Raw genomic sequence first — 15,587 nt, forward strand, 5'->3', positions numbered from 1 at the left:
AAGAGTTTCGAGCAGACACAGTCGACAATAGGAGACATAGAAATTGGTCCACTCTCGAGACGCGACTCAAACAAGAGCCAATCGTTCTAATATCGATCGTTTGACGCGAAACTACCGACGATGAACCGTACGATTCTCAATAGAAGAAGAGAATCTTTCGAATTTTCTCGTCCGATCGATGGACTGCGAACCATTGGACGTTCCACAAGTGGCGTGGCACAATAGAGGAAAACGAGAAAATCTTCGCATTCCTGAATCGGAGAGAAAGAAGGAACACGTTTCTGAAGAGGCTGGAACGACACGCGGCGCGACCGTGCTGCATCAGAAATGCTATGAACAAACATTATTACGACCGTATTTTACGCTTTGCTGCTCTAACGTTCCCCTAACTAAGCTCATTCCACGACAAAGCTTATGCACTTTCGAGAATTTCTGGGTTAAACTGCCTTTCACCCGCAACGCTCACCCTTCTGCTCCTCCAGTTAGGCACTTCTTCTTTTTCATTTCCTTGGCAACGCTCGAGGAACGCTCGGTTGCCCGAAAGCGCCACTTTTCCTCATTTTTACCTTCCATCCGTTCCCTTCTATTCTCTAACGGTGTATCTCGCCCAAGAGTAACACAGTAACAACTCTTCGTCCGCTTGTCGGACGTGAATTATGCTCGACCGACCCTTCAGACTCTTCTTCAGACGTTTGACCGATCTTTCTCCCCGGCTTCATCGAGCTCCGCGAGCTGTTTATTTCGTAACTCGAAACTGTTACCGTTTACGAAGCGAGCATTGGATCTGTTTACGTGGAATTACATTTCTTTCCTTACTCTTCAAGGTATTTCACTGACACTCTTATCTATCTGTGTTACGTAAAATTTCAAATAAATTCTAAAATCATTACCATCTTAACGAAGAAGGGTTACTTATTCGAAGTATATACAGAAACACGTCGGATTAAAACGGGGGATAAAAGTTTACCAACTGTTCTGCAATTTATATACGTTCCAGAGCCAATTAGTCCCTCGGATTACGAGATGTTCCAATTTTATTCCTACATTTTAAGCAGCCAGTTTTACCCGAGCCTGTTTTCCTTTCCGCTTTCTTTTCAGCTCGTTATCGTCGCTCGCTAGTGTCTGAATACTCAAACACCCAGACCGTAACTGTTCTATCTTCTTCCTCGTCGCGGAAACGGCAAGGAAGACATCGGCCAAGTTACTTGGATTACACCCCGGTCCACTCGTCCTCTCTTTTATTTCGTCCCGGGAACGCTTGCTCGCATAATTACGTAACAGCGGCGGGCAAAAAGCACGCTCGGAATCGTCTCTTGCGCCAAGGAAATTAAGCAACAACGCTCCAGTTGTTACATCCGCCAACAGAGAGGAGGGACAAAAAAAATTAGGAGCTTGCTCGTTTGTTAACTCCGACTAATCATTCGGATGGTACTTGAAAATTTATACCGCAACGTCGAGATCGTGGATCCGTGGTACCGAGATAATAGATTGTTTCTTTGATTACCGTTGAATTGTTACACCGGAGAAGATTGAATCCGGCGTTAAACCAATTCGTTGATCCAATGTATGGAAAGGATCAAAGGAGCGAGGACGAAACAGCTGGCAGGCAGCCTCGAAGGAAGCAAATAGCAAGACGGATTAAAGCGTACTTGAACTCGGTTAATCCTCGATTTCGGATGCAGCTTCCTTCCGTGCAGGGTGCAACTTTGTTGCGTTCAAACTTTGCCCGGAAATTTCTCTTCGATCTTATTATTCTCCGAGAAATTCAACGGGAAAGTTTAATCTGTTTGGCTATCACTGGTTTTAATACAAAAATGGTAATCGTCAGTGGTAACGTTCAGCACGGTGTTGGCTTTGCATCAACTCGGATAACTTTGTTTGCGATTGATCGTGAAAAGTGAATCCTGTTCGATCGAAGGAAGGGGAAAAAAAAGAAGATTGAGGTACAGTGGCTATATTGGCCTTTAAACGGTCTCGAGGAAAAGCTTGTGCCGTTTACTGCCTCGATTGAAATCCCTGGCACTGGTTCAAAGTCAGCCTTAACAGCCTTAACGTATTTTCATGCCAGCAGGAAAAGCGTCATTTTGATGGCGAGCCTTTTGTCGCGGCCAACAATGCCATTTCAAATATTTATCGCTGCTTTTGTTTCAAAAAATGTTTCAGATCCTTTCTAAATTATTATTTAGAATTACATTCCAGCGTTAAAAGCTCTCTTCTTTAATAGAAATCGCGTTCTACTATCTACTGACAGTCGTGATACAGTGTGATGTAGATCGACGCGTTATCACAGGGTCCTAACACCTCCCTTTTTTTTTTTTTTTTTTAAATAAAATCTCGTGTACGCGTGTGTCAGCGGCTGTCAACTGAATCGAGTTCCTTTTTTGTCATTTTCAAATGACGCGTACGAAACTGATAAGCGGAGACGAGATTAACTATTTCGTTACGAACGATGTATAGAGACGAGGTGCCTCGAAAAGATGTAAAATGTTCGGAAAATGGTTATCTGTAATGTTCCAACAGGAATTCTTTGTACAATGTAATTTCAACTTGGACTTCAAATAAAATTAACAAAGTTAAATAACATCGGAGAACAATTATTCCCTTTGTTTATGCCAATATTTGTATAAGTTAATTACAATTTGGAAATTTAATGGAGTATACCATGAAAGTTCCCAAATATAATTCACAACGTAAATGAAAGTTAAAGTATGTGTAAAATGTCATTGCAAAAATGTCAATCACGAGGAAAACTACTGTGTGCAAACGCGAATCAACGTGATCCATGATAATCTAGCTATTACATTTAACACCTCACTAATTAAAAGCCTTTTAATATTATCACTAGCATTAATGAATATTTGATGCCAGTGTTTATTGACCGAAAATCAGTTAATAAACCTTGGAACGATAAATATTCAGCTAGAATTCAATCGATATGAGTACATAATAAAATATATATTGCCTACCGTTTTAAATATTTAATTATTTTTAATTGTTTCCGTGTATCAATTTCATGAACGAGTTAGAGGTGAATTGTTAATTGCTATTCGTATGAAATAAATTATAAAGACCTTATAATTTTATTGACACAAAGTATTGTGTATTTTGCAAGATTAAATAAACTCTTAAGATGTTAATTTGGAAAATCGTGACAGAATCGTTTCAGAATTTGTACCATGAATCCTTTACAGACGACTCTCGGTTGGAATGCTTCGCGTTGAAAGGGTTAAAAAAAAAAAAAAGAAATAAACAAAGCGTAAAGTGAAAACGAGGGTAAAACGAAACACGAAGTAATTTCATGTATTCGGTGGAACGCTTTCGAAATCGAGTCGAGTGTTGTTCACTGATCTTCATCTAGTTTCTCGCTACTTAACCGCCGGCTCGAAAGTTGTCTTCGTCCTTTCGACTTTTCCAGTCTGAACGCAATTAACGCAATTAGACTGGCAAAGAGTGCGGTGTGTTTAATTTTAAGAACGCTTACCCTCTTTTAATTGCGTCCGGTTTGGTTCTCTTTTCACGTTAACCCTTCCACCGCCCTTCGGCTCGAAATTCCACTCATTTTATGCTATTAGGCACAGTAAAAGTTATAACAGCAAAATGCAGGACGGAAAAGGAACGCGATGGTAAAAAGGTAGAGAAATGTTGGACTTGTGCAATTCAAATGACGCCATCACGTTTAGGATCGAGCAAGAGGGTTACCAGTTTTAATCAACTTTGCAAAAATATTCCCGACGTTTGCCGGAACAGTCATTAGGCTGAGCTTGATTTCCCACAAGGTCGCTTTTATATTTCTCTACGGTGTTTAGCTTATAAGTGGCAGTGCCATTTTTTACGACCAAAACGACCGCTGACAGCTGGTCCATTTTACGAACACACCTTTCCCCCTTCGCGTACCGAACCAAATTATTCATTTACTTTTCCCTGTAAAATAGTAGGAAGAATAATTTCAAGCCCATATCATTTTTTTGAGAGATTCCAAAGCTGATAGCTACCAATTTTCGTGACGAAAAGCGAGGAAATAAGCGGAAAATTTATTTTATGTTATTGGCTGACGATGGGTCGAAAGTATACTGGCACGTTAACAGTCGCAAAGTTTCATATTAATCGGCTGACATTATCAGGCGGTGTTTTATCCGATATTTTCTAACGGTAAGAATAAATTTCGATGAAAATCGCCCGCAATCAGCCGGATCTCGAGCACGGAGTAAACTCGACGATTTATCGGCGCGGTAATTAAAAATAATTCCGTGCTTTCGCGCAGAGCGTCCATAGCGATGCTGGCGCCGACGGTTGACGCACTCCGTGTAATCAGGTTAGCAAATTAATTATTAAATTCGTTTCCTAATTAGGTAATTACCGAGAGCACTCGAGCGTGCCTGCTCAACTTTTGCTGCCGGAAGTGGCTGCCAGAGTAGCTTTCACGTCGCGCGTCACCACGTTCCTCCAATGATGAACGTTCAAAGTCATTTCCCGCTTCAACGTTTCGTTCTTTTGTCCCGGGAAAGCGGAAAAACGGCACGAACCTGCTGTTAACTTTGCCGTGATACCGTACCGTGACAAGTATACTTAGATTTTTCAAAGTAATTGCTGCGCTAGTATAGCTTCGTGATTTAAAAAGGTGAATCGTGGTTTAAACCACAAAGACCGATGACCAATGAACGAAACACAGCTCTCGGTATCGTATTCCAATTGCAGGACGCTGTAATTTCAGACTGTCCGAGAGATTGCAGCCTCCATGGCTCTGTTCGCAATCTAACCTCCGAATCCATACATATCGTGCGTAATTTTTCCAATTTACCAAACTACCGCACAACCTCCCCCGAGCCCTGGTCCCCTGGCCATTTTGCAAACGAACCGTCGGAATTCATTCGACCCGGTCAAACGAAAGAGTTCCACCGTGTGATTTTTTTCGGCTTCCCGGTATAATTAAATCCAGGAAAATTGATAAACTCCTATGGTTTCTTTCACTTGGTAAGAAGATAAAAGTGAGAAGGGAAAGAAGCGATCCCGTTGGATTTTGGTAAATGAAATTTGAGGAGAAAACTTAAAATCCCGTGAAATAAGAACGAAATGTGAAAGGTGTTAACAGAGCTGTGCACTTTTCTATTGTTATTCCAGTAACAAATCGAACACGTTCGAATGGAAACCCTTTTGAAAAGCGTGTAATGCGTATCATGGATGGTGATTCGAAGGTATGCTCGCATCGCGGCTCGTACTACGATACGGATAAAAAAATCTGATGAAACCACGGGGAAATAAGTTTTCTTTTTACCTTTGATCGAAGAGCACCGATGGAACGAGTAATGGGAGTTTGAAGGGAACGCGGATGGACGGTTCGATGGTCGTTAAATACGTTGCTCGCGGTGCTTCGAACGAGGTAAAATCGTGATTTAATGCGATTTCCTCGACTGATATTTAGTCGAGGAGATTAAAGGGTTGCGATGTAACAGCATCGTATCGACGAATCGTGGGAATTTACGCACGGAATCTGATCAAAGCTCCAACTATCAACTTAAAGAACAGAGAGAAAACTCGATTTCTCTCTAAAGAAAAATTTTAAAGATTTTCTAAATAAAATCGACACAAATTATTCGAACACCCAGGATAAGAAACCTACTCGTTTTCTTAGAACAGGATCAACTACTACGTCCCGAGTGTATCGTCTTCGATAAAGAAAAAGTCTCGAGTTTATTCCCCGAGCGTAGCCGTGCGCAAACATCTTTATGATTCTCTGGAATAATGGACGAAGTTGTAAACGTGGACGGGTTTACAGTTTATTGTCGCGGCATTGTAATGCTCGCCTCGTCTTCCATGAAACTGGATCAACCGAATTATTAAAATTCTTCTGTGACTCCGCAACACCAACCCCCTCGCGGCTTCCCAGAGAATACGTTCGGCGTTGTAATGAATGTTAACATTACCCCCGGCTATCATCGAGCATCAAATTTCAAACTTTATCGTTCTTCTTTGATTCATCATCGTGTACTTACGTTTGAAAATTACACCGTAAAGTCATGTAATTACGCAAATGAGCACTGTTAGCGAAGTTTCATTGCCAATCGTGCCTCGTATTTCCTATAATCTCCGGATAAAACGCGTTCCAAAGTAAATCAACGGTGTATAAAACGATCTCGTCTGATCGTTCGCTGATAAAAAGGGAGAATCGTAAGAAAATCGTACAGTAGGCTGAGTCCAGCTGGGAACACCGTCTGGATAGTCCCGTTATCGTCAAGAATTTCGCGCAATTACGTAGCTGGCCGTGCGATCGAGCACCGGTGCAAGGTAAATGGAAACGGCACGTGTTCCAGACTGGTTCAAACTTCCGCCGTGTTTCCCTCTGCATGTCCTCCACGCACGTGCACCCGACTGCACGCGGACCAGAAGACGCTCCAGCACGCTCGAAGGCGCTTATTAGTCGGAGCCAATTACTCTGGGAGAACCGCGAGTTCCTGGACGACAACGTGAACACGGAAAGTTATCTCTTCCTCTGTCCCATCTTGCGTGAATTTCAAAGAGATTAGAACCTTTGAGACGCGGTTTAATATGCTCGATAAGGAAACGGATTTGATTTTCCACGAGGGATCATTCAGAGGGAAGAAGATCCCAGTGTTTTCTAACGATATTGAGTGGTGCATATTTAATATAATAAATATCTTCTGAATTTTGAATATAGGAGGGTGAGTTTGACGAGGAGTCGATAGAAAAAAGCAGCTCGATAGCCGAAATTTATTATAGCGACGAGGTAATAATAGTGACGGTAAATTAGCTGCGATTGATTTACGATCGGTCAGCCTTTGATTTATTCGAAACCCAGTGAAACGTTAATCTAGCGCAGGCTGTCGTGATGAACCCGGCTCGTTGTCCGATCAAATTAAATGCAAATAAAAATTCCCCGAATCCCTTTATACCTGCCTGTTACCGCAAATATTTACCAACCTTTCTCACGTTTCACCGACAGACCGCGGCTTTCAATTCGACGTTTCATTTCAATCTACAAAGATATCCATAAAAGTATCAAATAACTTTCATTTATCGACATAAAATTATCAAATTATCGGTATATCGCGAGTCTGGAGAACAAGTATCCCAGCGATAACGATGCATAATTTTTCGCAAAAATTCGAAGCGCTTCGATTTTTCATCTTCGCGTATTCGTTTCGCTCCAAGTAACACGTAGTTCGTGCTAGCTTGTAACGTCGATCTACCTACCGGCAGGTTGCAGCCCGAAGCGCAGCATCCTGGGACAACTGATGCATTTCCGATAGCGGTTGCATAACAGTGGTTTACGATACGCCAGTAGAGAAAGACTAGGGGTCAGAACGAGATAACGTCGGGGAATCTTTCTCTCGGTGGACCGTACAGATTGCGGGCCACTTTGAGAAAGAACAGAGGGAAATTACTGGCACGCCAGGTAGGAAGTCTAGCGGCGATGCTAATAACGTCGGTTCTATGCAATCGAGGTAATTGAAGGAGAGAATCGGTCGAAGAACGAGAGGAACGCACTATCCACACGCTTCCTGCTTCCTGTTTCGCTTTTGCTGCTCTATTTTCGTTCAGCTATGAGTAACGTCGAACATGCGTTACGTTTTACGATCTTTCTCGCGGAAATAAATGACAAAGTACCTTTAGAGGTGTCTCTGCTTTTAAATCATAACGAATGATTAACCCTTTGCATTCGTATTTATATTTTAGTAGGCTACCGATCAACTCGGAATTTCTTTTATTTTATATATACACACATATTTATGCAGAAACCTTAGAAAGAAATAATAATGTAAATATATATATAATAATAAAATTGGCAACTATATGACGACATACGAGTGGAAAGGGTTGAAACGAAACGTTTGTTTTGTAGGAGGAATCGATGACGCGTGCGATGTTCTGTCGTAATAAATTAAACAAATTAATTACCTTGTAATTACCGAGGTTTTCGACGACGCAGGGTAAGCTGACGTCTCTTCCCAACGGCACCGTGACATTCGGTATTGGCTCGGCAAACATCGGTTGATCAGAGAGGGCTGGAACAAAGAAATTAGAAAATATTAGATTGAAATCCTTCTTTTTGGATCGACTGTGATATTGATTTAACACGACGTGCGAGAGAGGGGGGACGGTGTATCTGGCGTGAAGAATTGAAGTAGATAGGTACATAACATCGGGCGAAGAAGAATCTTCGAAAGAAGAGGAAAAGGAAGAGGAAGAGGAAAAGGAAGAGGGTGACCGCGAGTCACACCAGTCAAGAAGTCCTTTGGGAAAGTTTCAGGATCGGTCAAGGGTGAACCGAGAGGGCAGTTGGTTGATCGTTCGAGTGGAATAGGGAAGTCGTCGATTCCATTTCAACGCCGCGTTCGACGGAAGTGTACGCAGAAAGAGGAGGAATACCGACTGGGAAAGTTGTGTATCAATATCTCGCGATAAATCTTGTGAATCTACAGCTGCTTGTGCGCTGTAGCTAAAGGGTTAAAGCGCATCGCGTTACCAGCGATTACTTTCAATCGCAATTGCATATCGCATTATTTCAACAGATATAAATCTTTGATAAATCAGTTGTTTTTCCTTCTGGCTATGACTCGTACCGTCGGTTTAAACGGCACGTGTTTGATTGACCGAAGTGAATCTCGAGCAGGCGACCATTAAAACGGTAAGTCGGTTCGGTTGGCCGCGTCTAACCGGCAGAAGTTCCTTTCGTAAATCACGGCATCGGGCGCACGTAATTCTCTTTCTCTGTTCGTCGGCCGCGATAGGAACATCCGGGCTCCTTCGAACGCGATTATAAAGAGCCAACTTTTACGATTGAGTGATATAAGGAGCGAAGTTATACGCGAGCTAAGTCGTTCCATTTCCTCCACGAATACCACTTAATCGTGCTTTCTCGCCCTCTATGAGTTTCAATTTCGTCGACGATCTGTCGATAAAATCTGTACGTCTCCATTCGTCCTATCGATCCTTCCACTACTTTTCAACGGGCGCCTCCTGTTCCTCCGTTGTCTTCATTTCGCGTAGGATAAAATTGCGCCCCAAATTTTTGTCCCTTCTTCCTGTTTGAATATAATATGTTTTCTTTTCACACGGTAGACGCGAACCGTGATTTCGAACGAGCGATGCGAAAAATCCTTCTCAATAAAGTTCCACCGAGTTGCAAACTAGGACGGTTGGTTTTCTAAACGAATAAGAGAAACCGTGTGTGCGAGGAAACGAAACAAGTGCGTGAATGGGACGACGAGATATATTTCCAGTGACCTCCGTGATCCGCCAAGCGTTTCAATTCCACTCCCGCGCCTCTGTTATGCTACGCGTGCATTTCCCTTTTCTTCTCCGTAGGTTAAGAAACAATTGAAACGTTTCGAATGACATTTTTGTCACTGCTCGATAGAAAAATGAAATGAGCTACTTTCGAAACGAAACAGTGCCACGCGTATTCGTAACTTTAAAAGTCGCCTTATCAGCTACAAAACGGCAAGGTTACACCGATCGGTCATTAACGAGTTAATTAACATAAAAAACGAGGCAATGTTTTAAACAGCTTATCGATGGACAGAACCTCCCCCCACCGAAGAAACCGATTGCTACCTCGGTCCTAGTTTAGTCATGACAGCGTGTATAGGTTGCGTTTTGTTCAGTCCGCTTACAACTGTTGGATCTGCCGGTCGTCGCGCGACTCCTGCTACCGCGTTTCCGCTTTCCGATTTTCATTAATATCAACATTTTTCTCGCGATCTAAAATCGATCGATCTTTCCTCGTTTCGTCGAGATAAAGGAAAGAAGAAGCTTCGAATAACTGGTGGAACTTGTTGGTAAAACGAGAAGGGTTAAAGGACATCGAGCATGGATAGGAGAATTTACGAGACGACGTTTCAGAGAGTGAACTGTGACCGGATCTCGACAAATTCCTTCATCGGACATCTGTGTCCCACATTCGGAATCCACCTGTGACGTAACGAAGGTGAACCATCGATCACACGTTTTACCGCGTTATTTTATAACCGACTACGACGGTAAAAATTGATATCGAGGAGGATAAAAGTAACGAAATTTATGGTCGCCGGATGACTACGCGGATTTCTCGAGTTGCCTTGTTTTCGCAACTTTTTCGAACCTTCGGAAGTGAAAGTCTCTTGATTCTTAATATTCGACGATAACTTGTTCCCGCTGAGTCGATGCGTTTATTAGATCTCCTTGGTCTACTAATTAACGGAGAATATCGTTGACATCGGTGCGCTGAAGTTTTCTAATTTGCGTAATCGAAGCGTGATAGTGATTTTCAATTCAGTGAAATAACACTAGAATTCAGTGAATCCACTAGAGAATTCATGTAGTATAGATACAGGATATTGAATAATTCATCGAAATTAAACATTTATCGCTCGAAAGCACCTTCTGCGAATCGATTGTTCTATGTAGGATAATATTTTTGTTCGAGACAACATTCTTTATCGTCTAAATTCGGCATGTTTCAACGAGACAGATCAAAAGGTAGCGACGTGCTTCGATCTTCGAATGGTCGGAACTTAACTCTTTCATTGTGATCCTCGCTTTAACCCTTTGCGCTCGCGCTAATTCCTCACCCTTCTATCCAACGAACGTGATTTTCATATTTCGAAAGATTCGTGAATTTTTATCCTTAAACCATCGCATCGGTTTGAACGAATCCTTCGTCTCCTGAACGAAACCCATATTGGTTGCAGCAATTTGGAAGGAAATCTCGACGAGGGATAAGAATCACGAAGGAAGGTCAAAGAGGATCGATATGAAATCATGGATCCTCAGCAAATCCAGCCTGATCGTTCTCTCGACCTTCATCTTCTCCCTCTACTTCCTGTCCTTCTATTTCAACTGCAGGATCTACGACATCCTGCGTCTTCGAAGGATAATGTCAGGCGATTCACGTGTCACCGACACAACCAAGAAGATTCTATTCTGGAACACGATGTTCGGAGACGAAACGTTCTACCTTGGGAAAGGGGACATTTTCATTGAGTGCCCGGTTAACGATTGTTACGCTACTCACGACAGAAATTACGCGAATCTGACCGATTTCGACGCAGTTCTGTTTCATAGCAACGAACTCGATCTGTCCGACCTGCCGACGAGCAGGAACGCGAAGCAGTTTTACGTTTTCGTGAACCTGGAGAGTCCGGCTAATAGACCGCTAATCAGCGAGTTTCTGGAGGATTATTTTAATCTGACGATGACGTACAGATTGGACAGCGATATTGTGTGGACGTATGGAATCGTCAGGGAGATAAATACTAAGCAAATCGTGGCTCCTAGTCGGGAAGTTACCTGGAGAACGTTTTACAATCGCCCAGGTAAGATTTCAATTATTCTGTTGTTCTAAAGTTTCGAACCTGAACGAATATTCTAAGAGAATCTGTAGTGTTGAAAGTTGCTTGAAAAAGAATCGATGGAAAATACATTTCTCAATGGGATATGATTTCATCGTAATCATGATTTAACCAGTTGCACAAGATCCTTGTGGTATCGAAAGGAACGTTGAATACGTTTCCTAAGCGGTTCTTGTTCGGTAGAAGGGGAAGGTAATTCTTTGGAAGATGAAAGATCTTTAAGCCAACCGAGTAGTTCTACGATTCTTGGGATTTTGACCTTTCCGTTCTTCTATTTAGTGACTGGTTCATTTTACGATTCCAAGAATCACCAAATCTTCGATTCGATTTCTGAATCCTTGGATTCATCTACTTGACTCATCGAGATTCTCCGGGCATCGGTTATTCAAGAAGTTGCAGTTTATTTTTCCCCGTTTCTCTTTCATTTGCATGCGAGAAAAAGGTCCACCTTGTATCCGCTACGTGATTTCCGCTCTTTGGAATGCATCATCCATGACCTCCCGTTTACTTCATTAATTTGTTCACTGACCGTTGCAATCGTTAAACATGAAAAGTATCGCGGAACAAGGTCAGAGAATTCGGAATTCGAATCGCGATATCTTAATCCGATTTACAGCGCACAGAAATATGTAATTAGCATTGGATATGGGATGTTTTGACAAGTGCAATCACGGTCATTAAATATCTAATCGTGATCACCGATGGATTAAAAAAGTTTCCATCGATTTCGCAGATTACCGCATATCTGTTTCGAGGCATTTCAGAAATTTCCTCAAAGAATGTTTCTTTTATTTTTTTTTTCTCCCCCTTGTAAAATATGAATGCTAGAAAATTGTCAACTAACCGGTTGCGAGAATCTTTTTGCGTAATTGCGTTACGCAAGCAGACCGTTCATGGAAATGCGATAATTAAAGCTTCGCTGATGAATTTATTAACTTCATTAACTGTCCCTGTAAACGACCTATTTTCACGTCCGTCCGCTTCAACGACTCCGTTACGTCTCGATGTCGATTCGAACGCGTCGATTCCTTCGGAAATTTATTTATTTACCAAGTTATAGTTTCGTTAAAATTATATTTGAAGCCATGCTAATTGATACCATCATTTATCCTCTATGTATTCATCTTTCACCAGCTGAAATTGTTAATTATGACAGACGCGTACGTTCTCGTTCGTTAATTAACATTTTGACATCCGGTGTCACGTATAATTGTGACATTGATACGTAAGCTTTCGCTTGGTAATTCAATCGTGAATTCAATCCGAAATCCGTGTCTTAAAGTTTCCGATTCCTTTTGAACAGACGAGAGCGATCGAAAGAAGTGGTCGTTATCAGGCTCGATCGAAAGGAAAAGAAGACCGATAATATGGCTGGTGAGCAACTGCGAGGCGAAGAGCGGTCGTCAGGAGTACGTGAAAGAGCTGTCCAAGCACATAGCCGTGGACGTATATGGGAAATGCGGGAGCATGTATTGTCCTTATAGCGAGGATTGTTTCGCGGAGGTCGCGGAACCTGGCTACTTTTTCTACCTGTCCTTCGAGAACTCCCTCTGCGAGGATTACGTAACCGAGAAGCTGTACAATGCCCTCAGGTAAAAACAATGACCACGATGGGTAGGATTTCAACGATGAAATTGTCAGTCGCAGAGGGCAATTTCCAGAACGATTTCGAATGACAATCGACTGGCTGGGGCTCATTTCGAGAATTGAAAACGAGGCCTGAACGCGAGTACCGACTCTCCGCAATTGTTTCGACACGTGCCCGTGTTGCGAAACCGTCTCATCGCTTTTGTTCCCCCCTTTTTTATCGTTCGATTTGACGCGTTTATCTCGTTAGAAAGGTAGCTTCCTACGATTATTAACCCTTTATGATCCTGTGACCCGTCTTGATGCTTGAAATTAAGAAGGTTAATTCAATTCTCGTTTCCCTTTTGTTCCCAGCCACAGTGTGGTGCCGATCGTGTACGGAGGCGCCAATTACAGCCACTTCGCACCGCCTCGCTCTTACATAAACGTCTTCGATTTCGACACACCGAAGGATCTCGCCCGTTATTTAAAGAGGCTAATCATGAATCCGCTCGAATACAGTAGATACTTCGAATGGAAGAGACATTACGCGATCGACGGAGGTGCTCGTCACGCGACATGTAATTTGTGCAAAGTTTTGCACGAAAAACGAGAATCACGGATGTATAAACCGCTGTCAGATTGGTACAGTCGGTCCAGATGTCCGTTGCAAAATTTTCTACTTTCCCAGAACTACGTGTCCGGTAACACGTTGAAACATCAAGACTGATGGAGCACGCATTTTGTCAAATATTACGTGTTGCATAGATTACGTATGTTTAGATTTTTATGTAAAACGGAGTGTCGTTCGAGGCTGACATACATTCCTTATCGTACGCTTAACGATATTTTCCTACTGTCTGACTCATTCATTATAAATAAAGAAGTTGCTATGTAAAAATTTATTCGAGTTAAGAAAATGGGAAAATATCTGTTTATTCATTACACTGTCTTTTTACTTTTCACCCAAATAGTACCGGAAGAGATTGATGTCGAATGTTTCCTTGTCACGCGAGTGAAAGCCGTATAAAAAAGAAGTGGAACATGAATTGTCAATGAACTGAAACGAGGCTTCGAACGACAGATCGAACATGATTCTCATTTTGCTTTAGAGACGCGTTAGTCGATACAATTTTAGAAAATCGAGTAGCTGTCGAATAAATTATTGAAACCACGTTCGATTTTCAGCACCGCGACGTGTGTGATTTGTTCATAATGTACATATGTAGATGGAAATAGTATTTTTCAATTTTTAAATAAAGTTATTTCTGTACAAGTTTGGTCGTTAAATTTTCCACTCTCCATCCAAATTTACTTTGTTATTTCACTCATCAAAGTTTGAACGAGTTGACAAATAATGATAATGAATTTCTGGGTAGTCTTAAAAAAAAAAAAACAAAAAGACCAATATACATAAAAGAACGTTTAAAGCCACTTGTCGAGCATATTTTTAGCTAAACTAATTGCTCAACGATTGACACGACTTAAATAAAACGCAAGGTCCAAACTTTAACGTCGTATGATAAAAAAGATCATTTAAACGTAAAATAAATTGACTCATTTTAATCGCATTCGAAGAATTAACGTTTCGAAATTAAGAATTCTTGGAAGATACTTTCGCAAAACTTTCCGTTTAGTCACATTGTATAGAAAGAAGATACTGAAACGAATCAGTTTTAAAATCGTTGAGTCACCAGGATTATATCATAATGACTCACAATGAATGAGTCACATGATGAATATAAAATCTATGTATAAATAATACCGTTTGCTTTAGGCTGACCCTGTAAAGGTAGTCAAAAGCGTGACGCGTTTTTCAAGGCGGTAGAGCGAACTGTTTCGTAATTTCTAGGTCGTGACAATTAAAGTGTATTACATTGAAGACATCGCGACACGCAAGAGCTTTAAGAATGAATTTTAAGAATGAAATTTCAGGAATTGAAAGTCCTTTATTATTTGCAACGAAGGATCCGTCCGGTGAGTCGGCGACGGACGGGATCGAAGACTCCACGTTTCGAAACTAGACTATCTATGGCAACATTTCTCCTTACATCATCAATTTCACCGTAATCTTTTACCTCCAATTGTATTAGAGTGATTTAAAGGTGTAATAAAGAAGCAAGGATAATAATGGAGTGCATGGAAGCTTTCGAGGTAGTGGAAAGAACAATAGCTGCTTTGAACAAAAAGAAACGCGACTAAGGCGGAGGAGCTTCGTACCGAGCGATCTTGCTCGTTAATTGAAAACTCGTACAATTCGGTGGAAAACTTCTAGTCGCCGTTCGTAACGTTGTCCCGTATCTTTCACGGGGTAACTCGCCTCGTAAACAACGACATTCGGTTTCAAACAGATTCCCGCCGCAACCAACACAATTACTTCGATGATCGTTCGCTCGTTTGAAAAGGCACGTTTTGTAATCGCGTTTGAGTTGCTTAACAGGCAACTTACTATTACGCAACGCTTCGACAAGTCCGTTTCTAGAATTGTACGCGAATCGTTCGAGCAACAGTTCCACGAGTTTCGCATAATTCGCTCCATTTATGGCATCCTTCGCAAACAACCGTTCCTCTGTCGATCAATTAGAGAAGCATTCGAAAACTCCTTACCGAAAGAACTTCATCTCAAAGAACGATGAATCGAGATATTATACACAATGGTACAGGAAAGTCGAT

General features: G+C 41.7%; 2 protein-coding genes across 13 annotated transcripts in view; one reads left to right on the forward strand and one right to left on the reverse strand.

Annotated features, from left to right (window-relative positions):
* LOC117600657 (lachesin) overlaps positions 1-15,587 on the reverse strand; it is a 194,569-nt gene that overhangs the window by 47,305 nt on the left and 131,677 nt on the right. For all 11 annotated transcript variants that reach the window (XR_004580497.2, XM_034316372.2, XM_034316368.2 and 8 more), the window contains one exon: positions 7,915-8,021. Coding sequence is in view for 10 of the 11 variants with exons in the window: in XM_034316372.2 (XP_034172263.1) it covers positions 7,915-8,021 (107 nt within the window). In the remaining variant the exon portion in view is untranslated. The remainder of the gene's footprint in view (positions 1-7,914; positions 8,022-15,587) is intronic.
* On the forward strand, positions 9,607-14,015 carry FucTC (alpha-(1,3)-fucosyltransferase C). Of its 2 annotated transcripts, none has more exons than XM_034316380.2 (4): positions 9,607-9,946; positions 10,689-11,312; positions 12,652-12,940; positions 13,290-14,015. In XM_034316380.2, exons 2-4 carry the CDS (start codon positions 10,751-10,753, stop codon positions 13,642-13,644), a joined length of 1,206 nt encoding a protein of 401 aa, XP_034172271.1. In that variant the 5' UTR covers positions 9,607-9,946; positions 10,689-10,750; the 3' UTR covers positions 13,645-14,015. The 2 variants fall into 2 exon arrangements, with proteins under 2 accessions (XP_034172271.1, XP_034172270.1); XM_034316379.2 differs by lacking the exon at positions 9,607-9,946 and adding an exon at positions 9,962-10,476.

The sequence above is a fragment of the Osmia lignaria genome, chromosome 16, assembly GCF_051020975.1.
Source record: "Osmia lignaria lignaria isolate PbOS001 chromosome 16, iyOsmLign1, whole genome shotgun sequence".
Taxonomy (NCBI): Eukaryota; Metazoa; Arthropoda; class Insecta; order Hymenoptera; family Megachilidae; genus Osmia; species Osmia lignaria.

Coding starts and splice junctions, on each gene's coding strand:
- FucTC (XM_034316379.2), top strand. CDS start 10,452: ATGTTTCAACGAGACAGATCAAAAG. Junction 10,477..10,688: donor TCAACGAGACAGATCAAAAG/GTAGCGACGTGC, acceptor TATTGGTTGCAG/CAATTTGGAAGGAAATCTCG. Junction 11,313..12,651: donor AACGTTTTACAATCGCCCAG/GTAAGATTTCAA, acceptor CCTTTTGAACAG/ACGAGAGCGATCGAAAGAAG.